Source organism: Chelmon rostratus, chromosome 4 (assembly GCF_017976325.1).
Source record: "Chelmon rostratus isolate fCheRos1 chromosome 4, fCheRos1.pri, whole genome shotgun sequence".
Classification (NCBI taxonomy): Eukaryota; Metazoa; Chordata; class Actinopteri; order Chaetodontiformes; family Chaetodontidae; genus Chelmon; species Chelmon rostratus.
Genome location: NC_055661.1, coordinates 7,203,797 through 7,218,200, shown reverse-complemented (window position 1 = coordinate 7,218,200; position 14,404 = coordinate 7,203,797). Strand labels below are relative to the sequence as shown.

At 41.4% G+C, this 14,404-nt stretch overlaps 1 protein-coding gene across 3 annotated transcripts in view; it reads right to left on the bottom strand.

The window, feature by feature from the left end:
• Nucleotides 1–14,404, bottom strand: part of fnbp1l (formin binding protein 1-like) — a 49,691-nt gene that overhangs the window by 11,699 nt on the left and 23,588 nt on the right. For 2 of the 3 annotated variants that reach the window (XM_041935641.1, XM_041935642.1), the window contains exons 2-10: nucleotides 11,100–11,215; nucleotides 9,632–9,682; nucleotides 8,456–8,603; nucleotides 6,648–6,710; nucleotides 5,475–5,579; nucleotides 4,647–4,775; nucleotides 3,379–3,525; nucleotides 2,941–3,168; nucleotides 1,263–1,439 (exon numbers count right to left, since the gene is read on the bottom strand). In XM_041935641.1, the coding sequence (XP_041791575.1) occupies nucleotides 1,263–1,439; nucleotides 2,941–3,168; nucleotides 3,379–3,525; nucleotides 4,647–4,775; nucleotides 5,475–5,579; nucleotides 6,648–6,710; nucleotides 8,456–8,603; nucleotides 9,632–9,682; nucleotides 11,100–11,215 (1,164 nt within the window). The remainder of the gene's footprint in view (nucleotides 1–1,262; nucleotides 1,440–2,940; nucleotides 3,169–3,378; nucleotides 3,526–4,646; nucleotides 4,776–5,474; nucleotides 5,580–6,647; nucleotides 6,711–8,455; nucleotides 8,604–9,631; nucleotides 9,683–11,099; nucleotides 11,216–14,404) is intronic. The other variant, XM_041935643.1, reaches the window with a different exon arrangement.

Genomic DNA, 14,404 nt, shown 5'->3' with positions numbered 1-14,404 from the left:
AGGCAGTGAAGAAGACTGTGAGGATGCACATCTGGAGGTAAACAACCCTGAATTAAAAATGAGAGCTGCAACTAATGATAACTGTCATTATCAATTAATATGCAGATTATTATACAATTCATGGACTGAGTGCTTTGTCTTTACAGAGTCAACCAACAGTCCAAACCCTGCAGATATTCAGTTTACAGTCATGACACAGAATCGTCACATGAGGAGCTGAAAGCAGAGGATGGACTGATTATCAAAGTATTTTCCAATTAATTTTCTGTTGATCAACTTATTGATTCATCAATGCAGCTCTGTTTAAAGTATGGGAATACTTAATGAATTCAACATGATTTGGAGGCCTTAGGGATACACCCAATGTAAACTGCTCACAAGAAAACTTTTAACCGACATCTGACACAGTTTGAAGTCAAATCCCTGACTGTATCTGTCTGGATGACATCTCTCTGAATTACTTTATATTCCATAAACTGTGGGCATCATAACCACAGTCAGCTCATCCACCTGTTCCTCTGAGAGGTTTAACCCACATTTAAAAGCAGCCAATCACAGATGGTCCTGGTGGAACTGACAGAACAAAAGCCAATCGAAGAATTGGCAGTGAGGCGGGTGTTATTCACAAGTCTGTGTTAAACTGAAAGCTGAAAGCTCTGCTACAGAGCATAATGACACTGTTAGCAGAGCCACTCCAACACATGCACGCTCACACGCACGCGCGTGCGCGCACACACACACACACACACAGATCACGGCAAACTCGGGCCATACCAACATCAGATCCACACACATGATGTTGGGAACACATTTCTCAGCCACCATTTAACCCACACAACACTGACACCAGAACAGCAAAAACCCTCCAAACCCCTCACACACACCATCAATCAGCAGGATCCTCCATCATGTGATTGGAGCGAAAATCTGTCTCATTAATGAAAGGAGAAAAACATCACACAAGAGAAAGAGAGGAAGAAAGAGAAAGAAACCAAGAAAGCAATACAGAGAATACAAAAAAAGAAATGAGAAAAGGGTGTCTGCAAGTTTCATCTAGTTAGAATTAAATCACGTTTTGAAAATATTAATCAAATCAGAGCTACGAGAGCAGAAATATGACTGCATCCCTCAGAAAACACAACCCCTTTCTCACTTCTAAAACCCGGGTTTAAGTTTTTCCAGGAACTGCAGACACCCTGGAAGACCAAAATCACACCAACCTGTCTCAAACAAACACACTACAACATTACTTCCTGTCTCACCCCTCTCCTCAGGCCCTTCAAATTCTGGGGGATTCTGGGAACTGTAGTCTTTATCTCAGACAGATAGTGGCTCACTCGGTCAGAGCTGAACCGGGGTGGAGGAAAAATGTGGGAGGTGGGCCGGGGACGGGAGGAGGAGGAGGAGGAAGGTGGTGGTGGAGGAGAGGTGGAAGGGGACTGGTGGGGAGGCAGGAAGAGAGGACAAAGCCAGAGGTCAGGGCGGCACACTGGAGACCATTTCTTGTTTGATGGTGGTTTCTAGCTCTGGGGGAGAGTTTGTCATGGTCACATAGAACAAGTCAAAGTTTTTACTTTTGAAACTGCAAATGAAACAGAACTTATCATGAAAACATTCAGCTTCACACGGATTCCAGCGAGTGACCTTTCTTCACAAAGTCAGAGCACCATGGCGACCTCGTACACAATTATTATTATTAGCTTGGCCATAGTCAGTCAAATCTGATCACATCATTGATGTGACGAAGCAGCTGAACTCAGTTTTTGAGCGTTAAATTCTCAAGAAATATTTAACCAAATAATACCTAAAGATGTTTGGGGTTTTTTTTACTTTGTTACTTTTTTAGTCATGAGTATTAACTATGAGTATGAGTATTAAATTCAAGCTTGTATGGGACACACCTGTGAAAATTTAGGGCGCCATGTGTTAAACAATTAAACTAACCCATGACACAAACACACATCCTTATCCATCACACAGGTTCCTGATGACGCTAACACAAACCAACAGCAGATTGTTAATGATTCACCAACATGGTGTTTACGGTGCAGGCCAAGGTCCAAGGAGTGTATCGGAGAAACGATTTGAGAGTGCTGTTCCAAACACAGGGAGGGTGACAAAAACCTACAGCAGGTGGAGCGGACGGTGCAGAGAAAGTGACATGACCTAAGTCTACCTGTGTTTATTTTCCTGCTGTACTGTACAGTATGTGCAAAGTCTCTGCAAGAGAAAGAACTGCAGAGGGCCGGGCAGAACATCAGAATGAATGAGTTCAGGATGTGACTGACAGAGCTGCAGGGCTGGGATTTTCTATAGCACTAACTATAATATGCACGACAGGGAGGAAGTGAACACTGGGCCTTTCTTTAACTGTGTACCAGCAAAATGAACAGACACTAAGTCCTTGTTGTTCATTTAAAATAAATAGTATAATTCTGAAGGCATTTCCTATGACTACTATATCTGTAATGCATTATTAAGAGCCCTCATGAGCATTTCCTCTCGGTCAAAAAATACTATTGTCCACACTTACAACAACATATTAAGTATACTGATGCATAACGTCTGCACTTATAAAACAATGCAGATATAAATGATTACAAGCATCCTATGAATGTTTATGAACAGCTGTTTAGCACAGTTGTAAGAAGAGAATTTGTTTTTTCTACTTTTGCCTCATTCAGTTTAAACAAGATTTCTTCAAATTTAAAAAAACAAATGATGACACAAGAACACTGTTCCCATGTGTTTCCACAGGAGTTTCACAATATGGCTTCACTAGTATGAAGAGATGATGCTGATTTGATAAATGACTAGCTCTTTTCATGTTTAAGGAGAAAATTTCAGATATCTATTTGGAGCTTTTTATCTTATAGTCTATTTTCAACAATAGCTGAGCACCTGATTCAAACTACAACAAGCACCCCTCACTTTTTGTACCTTTGGTTTCTTCCCAAACAGCCACAGCTTGTTCTTGGTTCTGCTCATGGGGTGTTTGGGGTCGGGTCGTGGCCCCGGGGCCCCGTCTCTCTCTCTGTCTCCTTTAGGTGTGTTGCTGATGGTCCCATCTGAACCTGTTCTGCTCAGATTCTGGCTGAAGTCCTCGAAGGGGAAGTCACCTGGAGGTTCAAAGCCGGATTTAAACGACTCCACGACAATGGATGAATCCTGGGGACAAAAGGGACAAAAACAGACGGACAGGTGAGTGGTGGGAGACAGAAAGAGAGGGAGGACATACCAAGCAAGTAAAAATGAGTTTGCCTTCTAACACCCAGAATTCCTCTCGTCCCTCTCTCACCCCTCCCCTTACTTTTGTAATGGCTTATTTCTTCAGGACAGTTTCCTTACAGGGCACTCCTCCTCCAGTCTACTACATACCCTTCGCTCATCGACAGCTTTGGCAGCGGAAACCATTCCTTCCAAACATTTTGAGACGATGGGAATGACTCTCCGCTCTGCCTCAGCAAAGCTCCGGTACGTCTCTCCGAGCTTCACTGTCCGACGTTCGTCCATGTCCTGCAGGTTCTGTAACACAGGGCAGAGGACATGGACTAAACACTAGGAACCAGCCATATGCTGCAGTCCTCATACAGACACTTCGACAGCACTGACACCCACTTAATATATTAATAATGGTTTACATTAGAAATGCTGCTAAATTGAACATTTAATGGGACACCCAGACAGGGACTGACACTTTCTCTAAAGAGGACAACAGTTTTAGGATGTAATCATTTCCAAACATTCAAACTTCTCCCCTCTGGTCGGCGCCCAACACAGCCACACACAGGAGCAGTTTCTTTCCATACCACTTCACTCTGATGAATAGTTAACATCAGTCATATAGTGTCAATACAAACACTAAAACATCCACTAACATACAAGTTATAAATTCACAGTTTAGGGTACACACTGTGCTCGAACGTAAATCATTTATTGTCAAATATGCTGCATGCTGTGTATACTGTATATGGACCACCATCACTACTTACAGTGTGTACAGTGTATGCATCTATATAGACATTAAATGTTGTTTGTCATTGCTGCTTTTTATACATTTATATAACCATCTCTTTTACACCTACTGTACCCGCCTGTACATAACAGCTCTACATTTATTTTTTAACTCTTTATTGTTGTTCAGCTTTGTTGTCCTTGTTTCTAGCTGCTTGGTTATTTCTATCCTCCTGTAAAGTGCCCTTGAGCTGTGTATAAGGTACACTTAGAGCAACTTAAAACCAGACTCAAATTCCTTGTATGTGTACACACACTTCAGTGGGAAAATATGCAACACAGGAAATAAAAAGTGAAGGTTTTTGTGCTGTGGGGGCTCTTAATAGACAGCACAGTAACAAAGGCATAGAAACAATCTCTTGTGTTTTCACAGTAAAAAAAAAAAAAAGATGGCTATTTCATAGGTAGTGCTGCTGTCTGGCACGTATAGTATTGTTGAACATTTACTCAATTATGTTCACGGAATAGAAATGTTACAAAAATGTAATCAAAAATAATGAAATGGATAAAATAAAAAAACAAACAAACCTTGAACTGAATCAACCAACTCAAATTCAGAGACTTTTATTCAAACGCTAACAAGACAAACTCAAACATGGACGTGAAGCTACAGTTTAACATGCTTGCGTTACCTTGAAGATGTGTGGTATGGCGTTGTTGAAATGTTTCCACTGCTCTGCGTTGAAGTTCTGGAGCTGAGCAGCGTACTCGTTCTTGCTCTCGTCAGCCATGTGAGTCCGCAGGTAGAACTGGGCTTTGGCCTGAACAATTCAGCACAAACATCAGAACCACACACACCCTCCTGTCTGTCCAACACACAACCACCACACAAGAAAATTTCACAAATAATGGTACTTGAAACTCTAAAAAATGAAGCTGCAGCTGAACTAAGAAAGTCACCCTTTTTTTTATTTTCCCTAGAAAGGATGGAAAGTCAAGTTTTAATAGGAGTCCTGTAGGTTCAACAGCACAAACCACACACACACACATAAACACATACACATCATCTAAAAACAAGGCTTACTGGGCTGTGCTTTAAACTCTATATGGAAAGATTTATGTTCCGTCAAGCTTAAACTTAATCCACATAGTCTAATTATACAGTAAGTGAGGGGGAAAAAAGGAGCTACTGTATAATTTCATGGGCATCAATTACGCACTGCTAACTTTAAGCAAAACAAAACATTAGGTATGATGAAGCTGTGTTATTGAATTGTGGAACTTTAAAAATGGATTCTAATGCCAAAACATACATACACATACAACATAAAGAGGTGTATGTTTATTGTCTGCCATCCAATAATTTAAAGCCTTGAGTCATCTGCCCGCTGCAGACTGAAAGTAAACATGCTGCTACTGTCACTGATAATAAAAAGGAGAAGCTGAGGACAGTTTATTGCACTGGTTTGTCGAAGAATAAATGACTGACAGCGGGTGTGGTGCAGGTGGGAGCTTCCTACCTTCTCCACCTCTGATTTGGTGGCGTTGATGTCATTATCTAACCGATCGTAGGTAATCTGGGACTTCTCTGCTTCTTTACACTCTCTCTCAAATTTCCTTTTACTCTGGAAAAAAGAAGCAAAGAAAAAGGAAGAGGGCACAATGTTAAATTCATCAATGAGAACAAAGAATATAGTGTATAACCTCTTCATTAGAATGCACTGTCTCTGTTTCCTGTCTTTTTCAAAGAGTTCAAAGAGGGAGATGAATCAGACAGAGAGAGATAGTTTACTTCCTGCCGGCCCATCTGGGTTACATTAGGAGTGAAGGAAACACAGTGAATAGCTGAGACATTACAGTCCAGTCATTAAGTAGTCACTATTAAAGTCACGCAGACCACACACTGAAACACTCTGCATCAGATGTGCAAGAGTGAAGCAACTCCATTAATCAGCTATGGGACAGAAAATGTGACTGGACATGTATTATTCATACATTTAACAAGCAGCAATAAGCTTTTCAGCTCTTATGGAATTGTGGCGGTTTAATTATAAGTCTTCTAATGAACAGATTGTTATAAAATAACTCAGCAAATGAAATGACCTCAGACGTGAACACATGGAATCTCTCTCTGGAGCTTTTGAGGAGTCAAGAAGAAGGTTGTCAAGGGCCAAATGTGGCACATGGGCCTTTGCTTTGGACTGACTCGGGAGGAGCTGGTCTATACTCAGGCCTGTGTGTGTGTGTGTGTGTGTGTGTGTGTGTGTGTGTGTGTGTGTGCGTTTGTGTGTGGTTCCTGATCCTGGCCCCTGTTTTTGGTCCCCATGGACTGGGAAGTTTGCCAGGAAAAGGACACTGCTGTATGTTCTCAGTCACAGACAAACACTATAATAGCATACTCTCTAGCAGTTCTGACAGAACGGTGCCTATAATAGATTTAATATAAAACATACACAAGTGGCAGAGATGCCATATTTGTCTCTTAGCTAACTAATGGCATGTGTGGAATTAAAGGCTAATTGGATCCCCATTTGTCCTACAGTTACCTTTGTTAGCATTTCTTGCATTCCTCGCGCAGACATGTATAAGATGAGTACAGCTGGCTGTCGCTAACAGACACTATTTACACTAAACACTCCATTTTTTCTTTCCATCCCTCCTCCTCCTCCTCCTCCTCCTCTCTCCACACTTACGTTGTCCATCTGTTTCCAGCAATGATCCAAATACTGCTGGGCCTTCCTGCCCTCCTGTAGATGCTGCTCATACACACAAACACATACACACACAAACAAGAGACAATTTGACAGGAAGAAGACAGGAAAATACACATAAATAATGTATATAAGAACACATTCATATGCACATGTACAAAATGACTGGACTTTAAGTTTGTTTCACAGTTACATACACAGCAACAATCCACTGGAGAGAAAGGTGGGAAGGCTGCAGGCAAAGATTTACTAGAGCCATGTGACTAGAGTAGTAAAATGAAAATTAAGGCTGAACTGCACTAAAACCTAGTTACTTATTACGAAAGCCAGTAGTAAGTTTTGCAGTCTTGGTTAGAATATTTGTTAGGAGACAACATATTTCACAACGTTCTGTTTGATTTGATTTTTTATTGTATGTATAATTTGACAAAACAATCCCATCACAAGGTCTGAGCTGTCAGCTGCATCAGCAGACAGAGTTTGCTCAGTTGTCGCAGAGACACACGCTGATCACGACCACATGATGTGGATAACGTCCAGAAAAAGACAGTAGTGGATCTGGAGTTGGGACCGTTTTGTCAAAACTACTATTTTGATGTTTTACTTTTCAACCAACAGGGAGGAGACAAGTGCTACGGAACTGCCACTGAACACATCTACCTCCTCCATGACAACTGAGCAAGATCTGTCTGCATATAAAGACCATGTGATGTGGTTAAAAGCCTCAGGAAAAGCAAGTAAATAAAGATAAAGTTGGGGTTGTCCTCTTCTGCTGGTTGAAACAGTACATCCTCCCCTCAGTGAGTTAAAAAAAAAGGGATTTTCTGTGCTTTCTTTTTTTGTGTGTGTAATCGTTTCTATCAAATGTCATGGCTTCCACTGGAGGCATTGTTTAAAAATTCTTACAAACTAAAGAAGGCAAGTTCATGATGCCTTCAATTGTAAGATAATATATTTATATTTTTACCTACTTTCAACTGGAATTCATAGACTAGAATAAGGACAATGTGAATCAGAAAAATCAGTACCATTGTGCGGCAGGTAATAACAAAACAAGAGAATTGGTCAGTTCATGGAAAAGGCAGCCGATCCTATCAAGGTGTAAATCCTTACTCTGGTCCAATAGAGAGATGAGACATTGACAAAGTTCAGATGACCGTATTATACAACTATTAAATGGGCGTTGTGTTTCTTTATGCCTCAACAAATAAGGCTCTGTGCTAAAAAAAGACACAGCCAACATTAGCAACTCTCCAGTCATGAGTGCAACACTCTTATCACTGCCGGGCTATAAAAGAACAGCTTCTATTTTCAAGATCAGCAAGCAGTTTGTCGCCTGTGGAACTGATCTACCATTTCCTTTATTTTAAGACATCAATATGACAAATACAAACAAGCAAGATCATAACTGGGGACAACAGAATGTACATTGATATTTAACAGTGCTGCACAAGAAGATGGCGCTGTTCTTCCAAAGCACATAATAGCATCAGCACATGGTCGCAGACATAAAAGACAGATGTTGACATCGCATCCAACATATTTGGCCTCTTGAGAAAAGCCAAGCAGAAAAACAAACGCACATGCATATGTATGAGGTGACACAGAGGACGCTGAGGGCAGCGAGCGACATCCGTTTTATGGCAGGAAGCAACAAGCTTTCTCAGAAATGAGGTCTTAATTATCAACCGATGCACCGAAAAGCACTGAAAATAAACCTTGTGCGTCACTTTTATTCAAGAATACTGTATGCAGAGAACGGTGAAGCATTAACTTGTTAGTATACTCACGTGCTTCCTCTCAGCTTTGAGGTCTTGGCTGTACCTCATCAGCTCTCCGTACACCTTATGAGCCATCTCCTCCGCCACCACCTCCCTCTGACCAGCATAGTCGTTGAGTTCGTTCAGTACGGAGTAGAAGGACAGACATGATGTGAACCTGCACAACAGACACAGTTGAATTTTAAAAAACACACTCTCAGAAGAGCTGCAGTTTTTTCTTCTTATTCTAAATTAATTCACAAATTTCAAGGATGAATTTTAGTTTGTAGTTCATGACTTAACAGCATCTCATTGGTGAACTATGACAGAACAGACATTGCAAAATATAACACACTACCAAATTTTTGCAGTTCACTTTAAATAGAGGCCTTTACAGTTCAGTCATACAGTGACCTCAATCAAGACCACTTAGCTTGACTGCCAGGTATTTTCAAGACCAGAGGACTAAAAAAAAAGGAATGGTTGGACACACAGCGTACAAAAGTGATGGAAACACTGTGTGTGTGCGTGCGTGCGTGCGTGCGTGCGTGCGTGCGTGCGTGCGTGCATGTTTGTCAGCAACAACACGTTGTATTGTGTAAATGAGTAGAAAATTTCATAGACCATAAGAATCAGTGGCTGCAAAGGATTATCCACCTGAATACAAACTGATATTTTACTCTCTCCAGCCTATGAAATATTTTTATACAATGTTGTTAAAATGTGCCACATTTTTCAAAAACAGTAGTCAGAACACACAGTGAGACCACTTGAGGTGAAAGTGTGAAAGCATGTGGCTCAACAGGCCGATCATCTGTTTCAGTGAGGATAGTGACAGGTGAGTGGGTCCATTAAATTTTCTACGTTATATGTTCTATTTTATTTAAAGCACATCCAGTCATCCTTGTTTTTGAAATGTGCTTAACAAATCAAGTGTTCCTTGAGTGGCCTAAAGCACTTGCTCGGTGCATCAGTGCACTGTTCTCATAAGGCCATTTAAACTGTTTTTGCAGACAGACAGAATGTGCAGCACCACATCAAAACCAGAGTCTGGATCCTACAAACCAAGAGGCAAATATCATTTCCAACACAGGAAGGATAAAAATATATTGTCTAGCAGGCCTTTTACACTCACAGCAAGGAGACGCTCAAGTAGTAAATAAAAGCATAAAGACAAACTAGAACAAATGGTCTTAATTCACCCACCTTGGCTCCTCATCTTTAGAGCGTTTTGGACAGTACTTCTTCACCAAGTTCCTGATAGGAGAGACAGAGACAAGCACATGCAGAGGTTAAAACACTGTCTGATATTTCAAGCCTGGTAGAGAGACAGGTAGAGGCAGCAGGAGGCAGTCAGACAGGCACGCACACACACGTGCACATGCATGCACACACACACACACACACACACACACACACACACACACACACACACACACACACACACACACACACACACACAGAGGATCTCAGTATTTTATTAAAGATGAATCAAGACTTAAACATCAAAGTCTCTGCCTGTCCGTTGCCTCAGGCTCTGACCATACAGACTCCATTAAAGCAGCGAGTTAATGATTTAACTAGAGAGCAGACGAGTGAGAGTGTGTGTGTGTGTGTGTGTGTGTGTGTGTGTGTGTGTGTGTGTGTGTGTTTGCCTGACTTATTGTCTGAACTACACATAAAAATGTGCACACATCAAGACACACAGAGCTCAATCTTTGATCATTCTTCACACCTACAGCAGTAGTGTGTGTGTGTGTGTGTGTGTGTGTGTGTGTGTTGGGCATTCTGAGGGGATTTCCCCTCTTTGAAATCACACACCAACAACCACTGGGACTGGTTTTTAATGAGGATTACTGGGTTGAGTTGTCTCAACAGGCATTGAAACACTGAATTAAAATAAATCAATGAATACATCACTGCTCACTTTGCCTTTATATATGACATTCTCAACATTTTGCACAACTATATTGTCAAATCTGTATTTGAAATTTGGTATTTTCTAGTACTATGTGTATGCTAGAGAAATCAGCCAGATCACCACCCAACATGACAGGTGTGTGGAGACTGAATTGAAAATGAGCGTCCCTGCATTGTCATGGAAGGCAACCGAATCTGTATTTAGGAAGCTTCAGGACGGTCTGGCTCTATGACGTTTGAGACATTGGCCCTTTGCCATGTCTCAGACAGCAAGACTGATTTTATAATTCCCCAATCGGACACGGTGACCAAAAGACAAAAATACTGTGCAGTCTGATTCCACCGTAAGTTTTTCTTTCTAGGTCACTGTACAAAAAAAATCTAAGAATTCATTAAAGCTAGCATGATGCAGGCTAGCTTTGTTTTAAGCAAGCTGTTCAGTAATTGGATTTGTTTTAAAACAGTAACTAAAAAGTACTTAAATGTCTGTGCAGATGAATAATGTAGGAACCTATAAATATCAGATCAGGACTCAGTACTGGGAGAGACTCTGGCTTAAATGACTCAGATTTAGGGCAAAAAAAGCTTGATGGGGATGTCCTTGTACCAAAAAATCTTCCTGTTTTCGCAAGAGGAAGACAAAGAAACAAAAATATATCACATTAAATCTCCCATAGCTGTACGCTGAAAGCCTTAGTGTGTATATCTGCCCGTGTTTATTTGCTGTTGTTTGTGTATATGTGTGTGTGTGTACCGTAGCTGCTTGGCGTAGTTTTGCTCTATGTCGAGCCTCTCCTTGACAAACTTTGCGTAGCGCTCCAGAAAGTCGATCCCCCACTGAGTGTGTTTGTCCAGATTATCAAACTGGTCCTGAGGAGGAAAAAACATGGAGAGCAGGGGAGGGAAGACAAGAGAGAAAAAGAATTCAGATTAATGCCTCTGAATTGGCAAAGCCATGGAAAACACATACAGATCCAATTTTGCATTAAAAAAAAACATTTGAAAGGCTTTGAAAATAAATGGGTGCAAAGTAAATGGAGGTGCCTTGACTGCTGGATGGAAAACTGTCTTTCCAACACGTGGGGTTAAAATTCAGGGTTACATGACTCAGCAGCCTGTCTGCCTCAATATAAGTCTGTTCTTATTCACACAAATAAAACACACATGTCCTCCTGCCAGTGACTCAGCAGTAACAGTTTCTTTGTCTGTGTGTATAAAGCACATACACACACGTCTCAGGCTTCGTACCAGATTTAAACCCACACATGTAGCAAAGGCTGTGATCCAGATTAAATTACAATGCATCCAGCTGCAGATTCATTTCATGCATAACAAACACTACAAGGAGCCAAAGTTATGATCAATATGTGGGTAAGTGTTGCCAAGATGGAAAATTAGCTTCTCCAATAAAGGCCATGATTCAAGCAAACTGAACATGAACGCCAAGGGATAAAGAGAAGCCCTGGAAAACCTGGAAACAAAGAGAATTTCCTCTCTCTGCACACAGTTTTTCTTCTCTCATCCCTCCTTCATTGCACTTCATGATCAGGCAATTCTTATTCCAGCTATTAACATCGTTCAAGTAATAATGTCAAGACATTCTGCAGCATATGATCCCATCACAGCTGTCCACAAGACATGTATACCTTGTTTGCGTCAGTGTGCGTGTCTTGAGGACAGATAGACTGGCAACGATGGCTTTCAAAAAAAAAAAACCACAATGATTTACAGCCCCTGAAAACACACACACACACATACGCAGGCGCACAAGCACACACATGAGTTACGGCAACTGGTTTGTTGTCAGATGTCTACGTGTACTGACAATAAACATCTCCACCCTCTTCCCACCGTGTTGTGTGTGTGTGTGTGTGTGTGTGTGTGTGTGTGTGTGTGTGTGTGTGTGTGTGTGTCCCTTTCATAACAAGGAGTTATGAAAGTGATACTCACACAAAACAGCGTTATCACAGGGTGATCATTTCAAAAAAACTCTGCAGATTCTCGTCTCTGGATAGTTTTCATAGTATCCTGATATTTTGCACATGTAGTGAATGTGGTAAAACCTTCAAAAATCTGTGATCTCAAAGGCCTGAATGTCACTGCAGTTTTATAGATTTATTAGAGTTTTATCAGGCCTAATGCAGAGGAATGTTTTTTAAACCTTTATTAATTCAGGGTGGGTTCACAGCACACAAAGACTGTTTCAGCAGCACTCTGCTCCACACTCAGACACATTCACACCTGGAACCTGCTCAGTACAAACATATCTTATCTGTTACCCACTGTGGCGATTCTGCTCACTTAAGTGCTTTGTTGAAGGGCACCACAATGGTGGCAATAAGGGAGCGGCTGGGCCTGCTACTTTACTAATTAACCCTAAAGAAAACAGCAAGTCGATCTTAATCCAAGTCAGCACTGTGACACATATATGCTACATCAACAACTTGACTGTTTACAGACACTTCTCACAGGACAATCTAAAAGTGGAGATACGTCATTGATGTAATATTAAGTGTGCTGCCATGGTTACCACTCTGTGTGCTACTCTGAGCCGTTCTGTGCGTCTCTGTGTCAACACAAACCACGGCCTGGACCGGAGCAAATAAGGGTCACCAAAAGAAACACAAGACAGCTGACCTCCTTGTTTGTTCAGTTATCGTTTTCTTCAAAAGACAGCAGGGAGGCTTTCAAACAGCAATGCTGAGCAGCTTTGTGTCTGGGTGTAGAGAAAAACAACCTGTTTGACTAAATGATTTTGTCAAATCAAAAAAGTCAATTGGCGGGACGGATGCATCACTCTGATGGTCTCATTGCTTAGGACAAAAAAAACTAACCCCCTCCCCAACAAGAAACACGAGCAAAATGTTGGGCTGAATGACTGAAGTGAAAGTTTGATTACCACGCTAATATTTTCCGGTGTTTGTGCAACCAATGTACACTGAGGTCCACCATGAGTGATTCATTGAAGCCTGAAACTCGGGGTCATATTTCCATTTCATTTCATTTCATTTTACTTAATTCACAAACAGAAAACAAGACAAGGCCGTCAGTCGGAGAGCAGCCATTGTTTGAAGAACAGGCTAAATAAATGGACCCACTAAGACAAACAAAAGGACCCAGCATGGTAAAACAAACCAGTAACGGGGTGAAACATGGACAAGCTCAGTAAATAACACCCAATGGTCTTTCTGAGGCCTAATGCCAGTTTTCATCAGCGGGAAAGAAGCTGAAAAAGTGGTGAAAAAAAGTGCCACGTGTCTAGCTGCCAATTTCAAACATATTTTATAGGTCCAGCGCAAACATTTAGCTCAAAAAGATGCAGCCAAGATTTAACAAACAACAGGCAGCAAACAAAGACAGGCAGGATGTTTCACAGAAACATATCAGGATGGCTGTTTTTTGTTTTCTCAGTATCATCTGCATCCTGCTGGTCTGTTGCCACCGGGTAAACGCCTACCAGCCCATCTGTTACAGTCCACCTCCTTTTAGCCAGTGTGTCTGTCTGTGGTTGCGTCAGCCTGTGTGACGGTGCCTATGAATAAGTAATAGAGTATGAGCTCATCCTGTAGTTTGTGGCAAGCCGAGCACAGTCTGGCTCACTGGGGAAATGACAACATCTTTGGGCTCCAGGTCTCTCAGCCCGCAGGAAAAGTAGTAGGAGGATGAAAATAACGAGGATGATTTAAGCATGACGGACTGAATCTGGTAACCCGCCCTGCTGCAGCACCTGCACCGTAACAGATACTTTCTTCAGAGGGTCCCCAATCTTATTTTTTTCTGGCATTCAGGCCTCCCACTCTGGTATAACACTCATCAGTAGCTGCTAACCTGCTAAAGAAACAAAAGCAGTCAAACATATTCCGATCTCATTGCTGGGTTAGTGAAGCAAGTGTACAGCCGTCTTGATGATTAAAAATTGGTTTCCTCCTAAACCAATCCTGCAGTTTTGGTCCCAGATGTCACTTTCAGCACAGTCAAAAACACAGAAAAAAGGGCTGCCAATAACCAAATAATGTATATTAATTTAAAATAATAATGAATTGCACTGACACAAAGCTT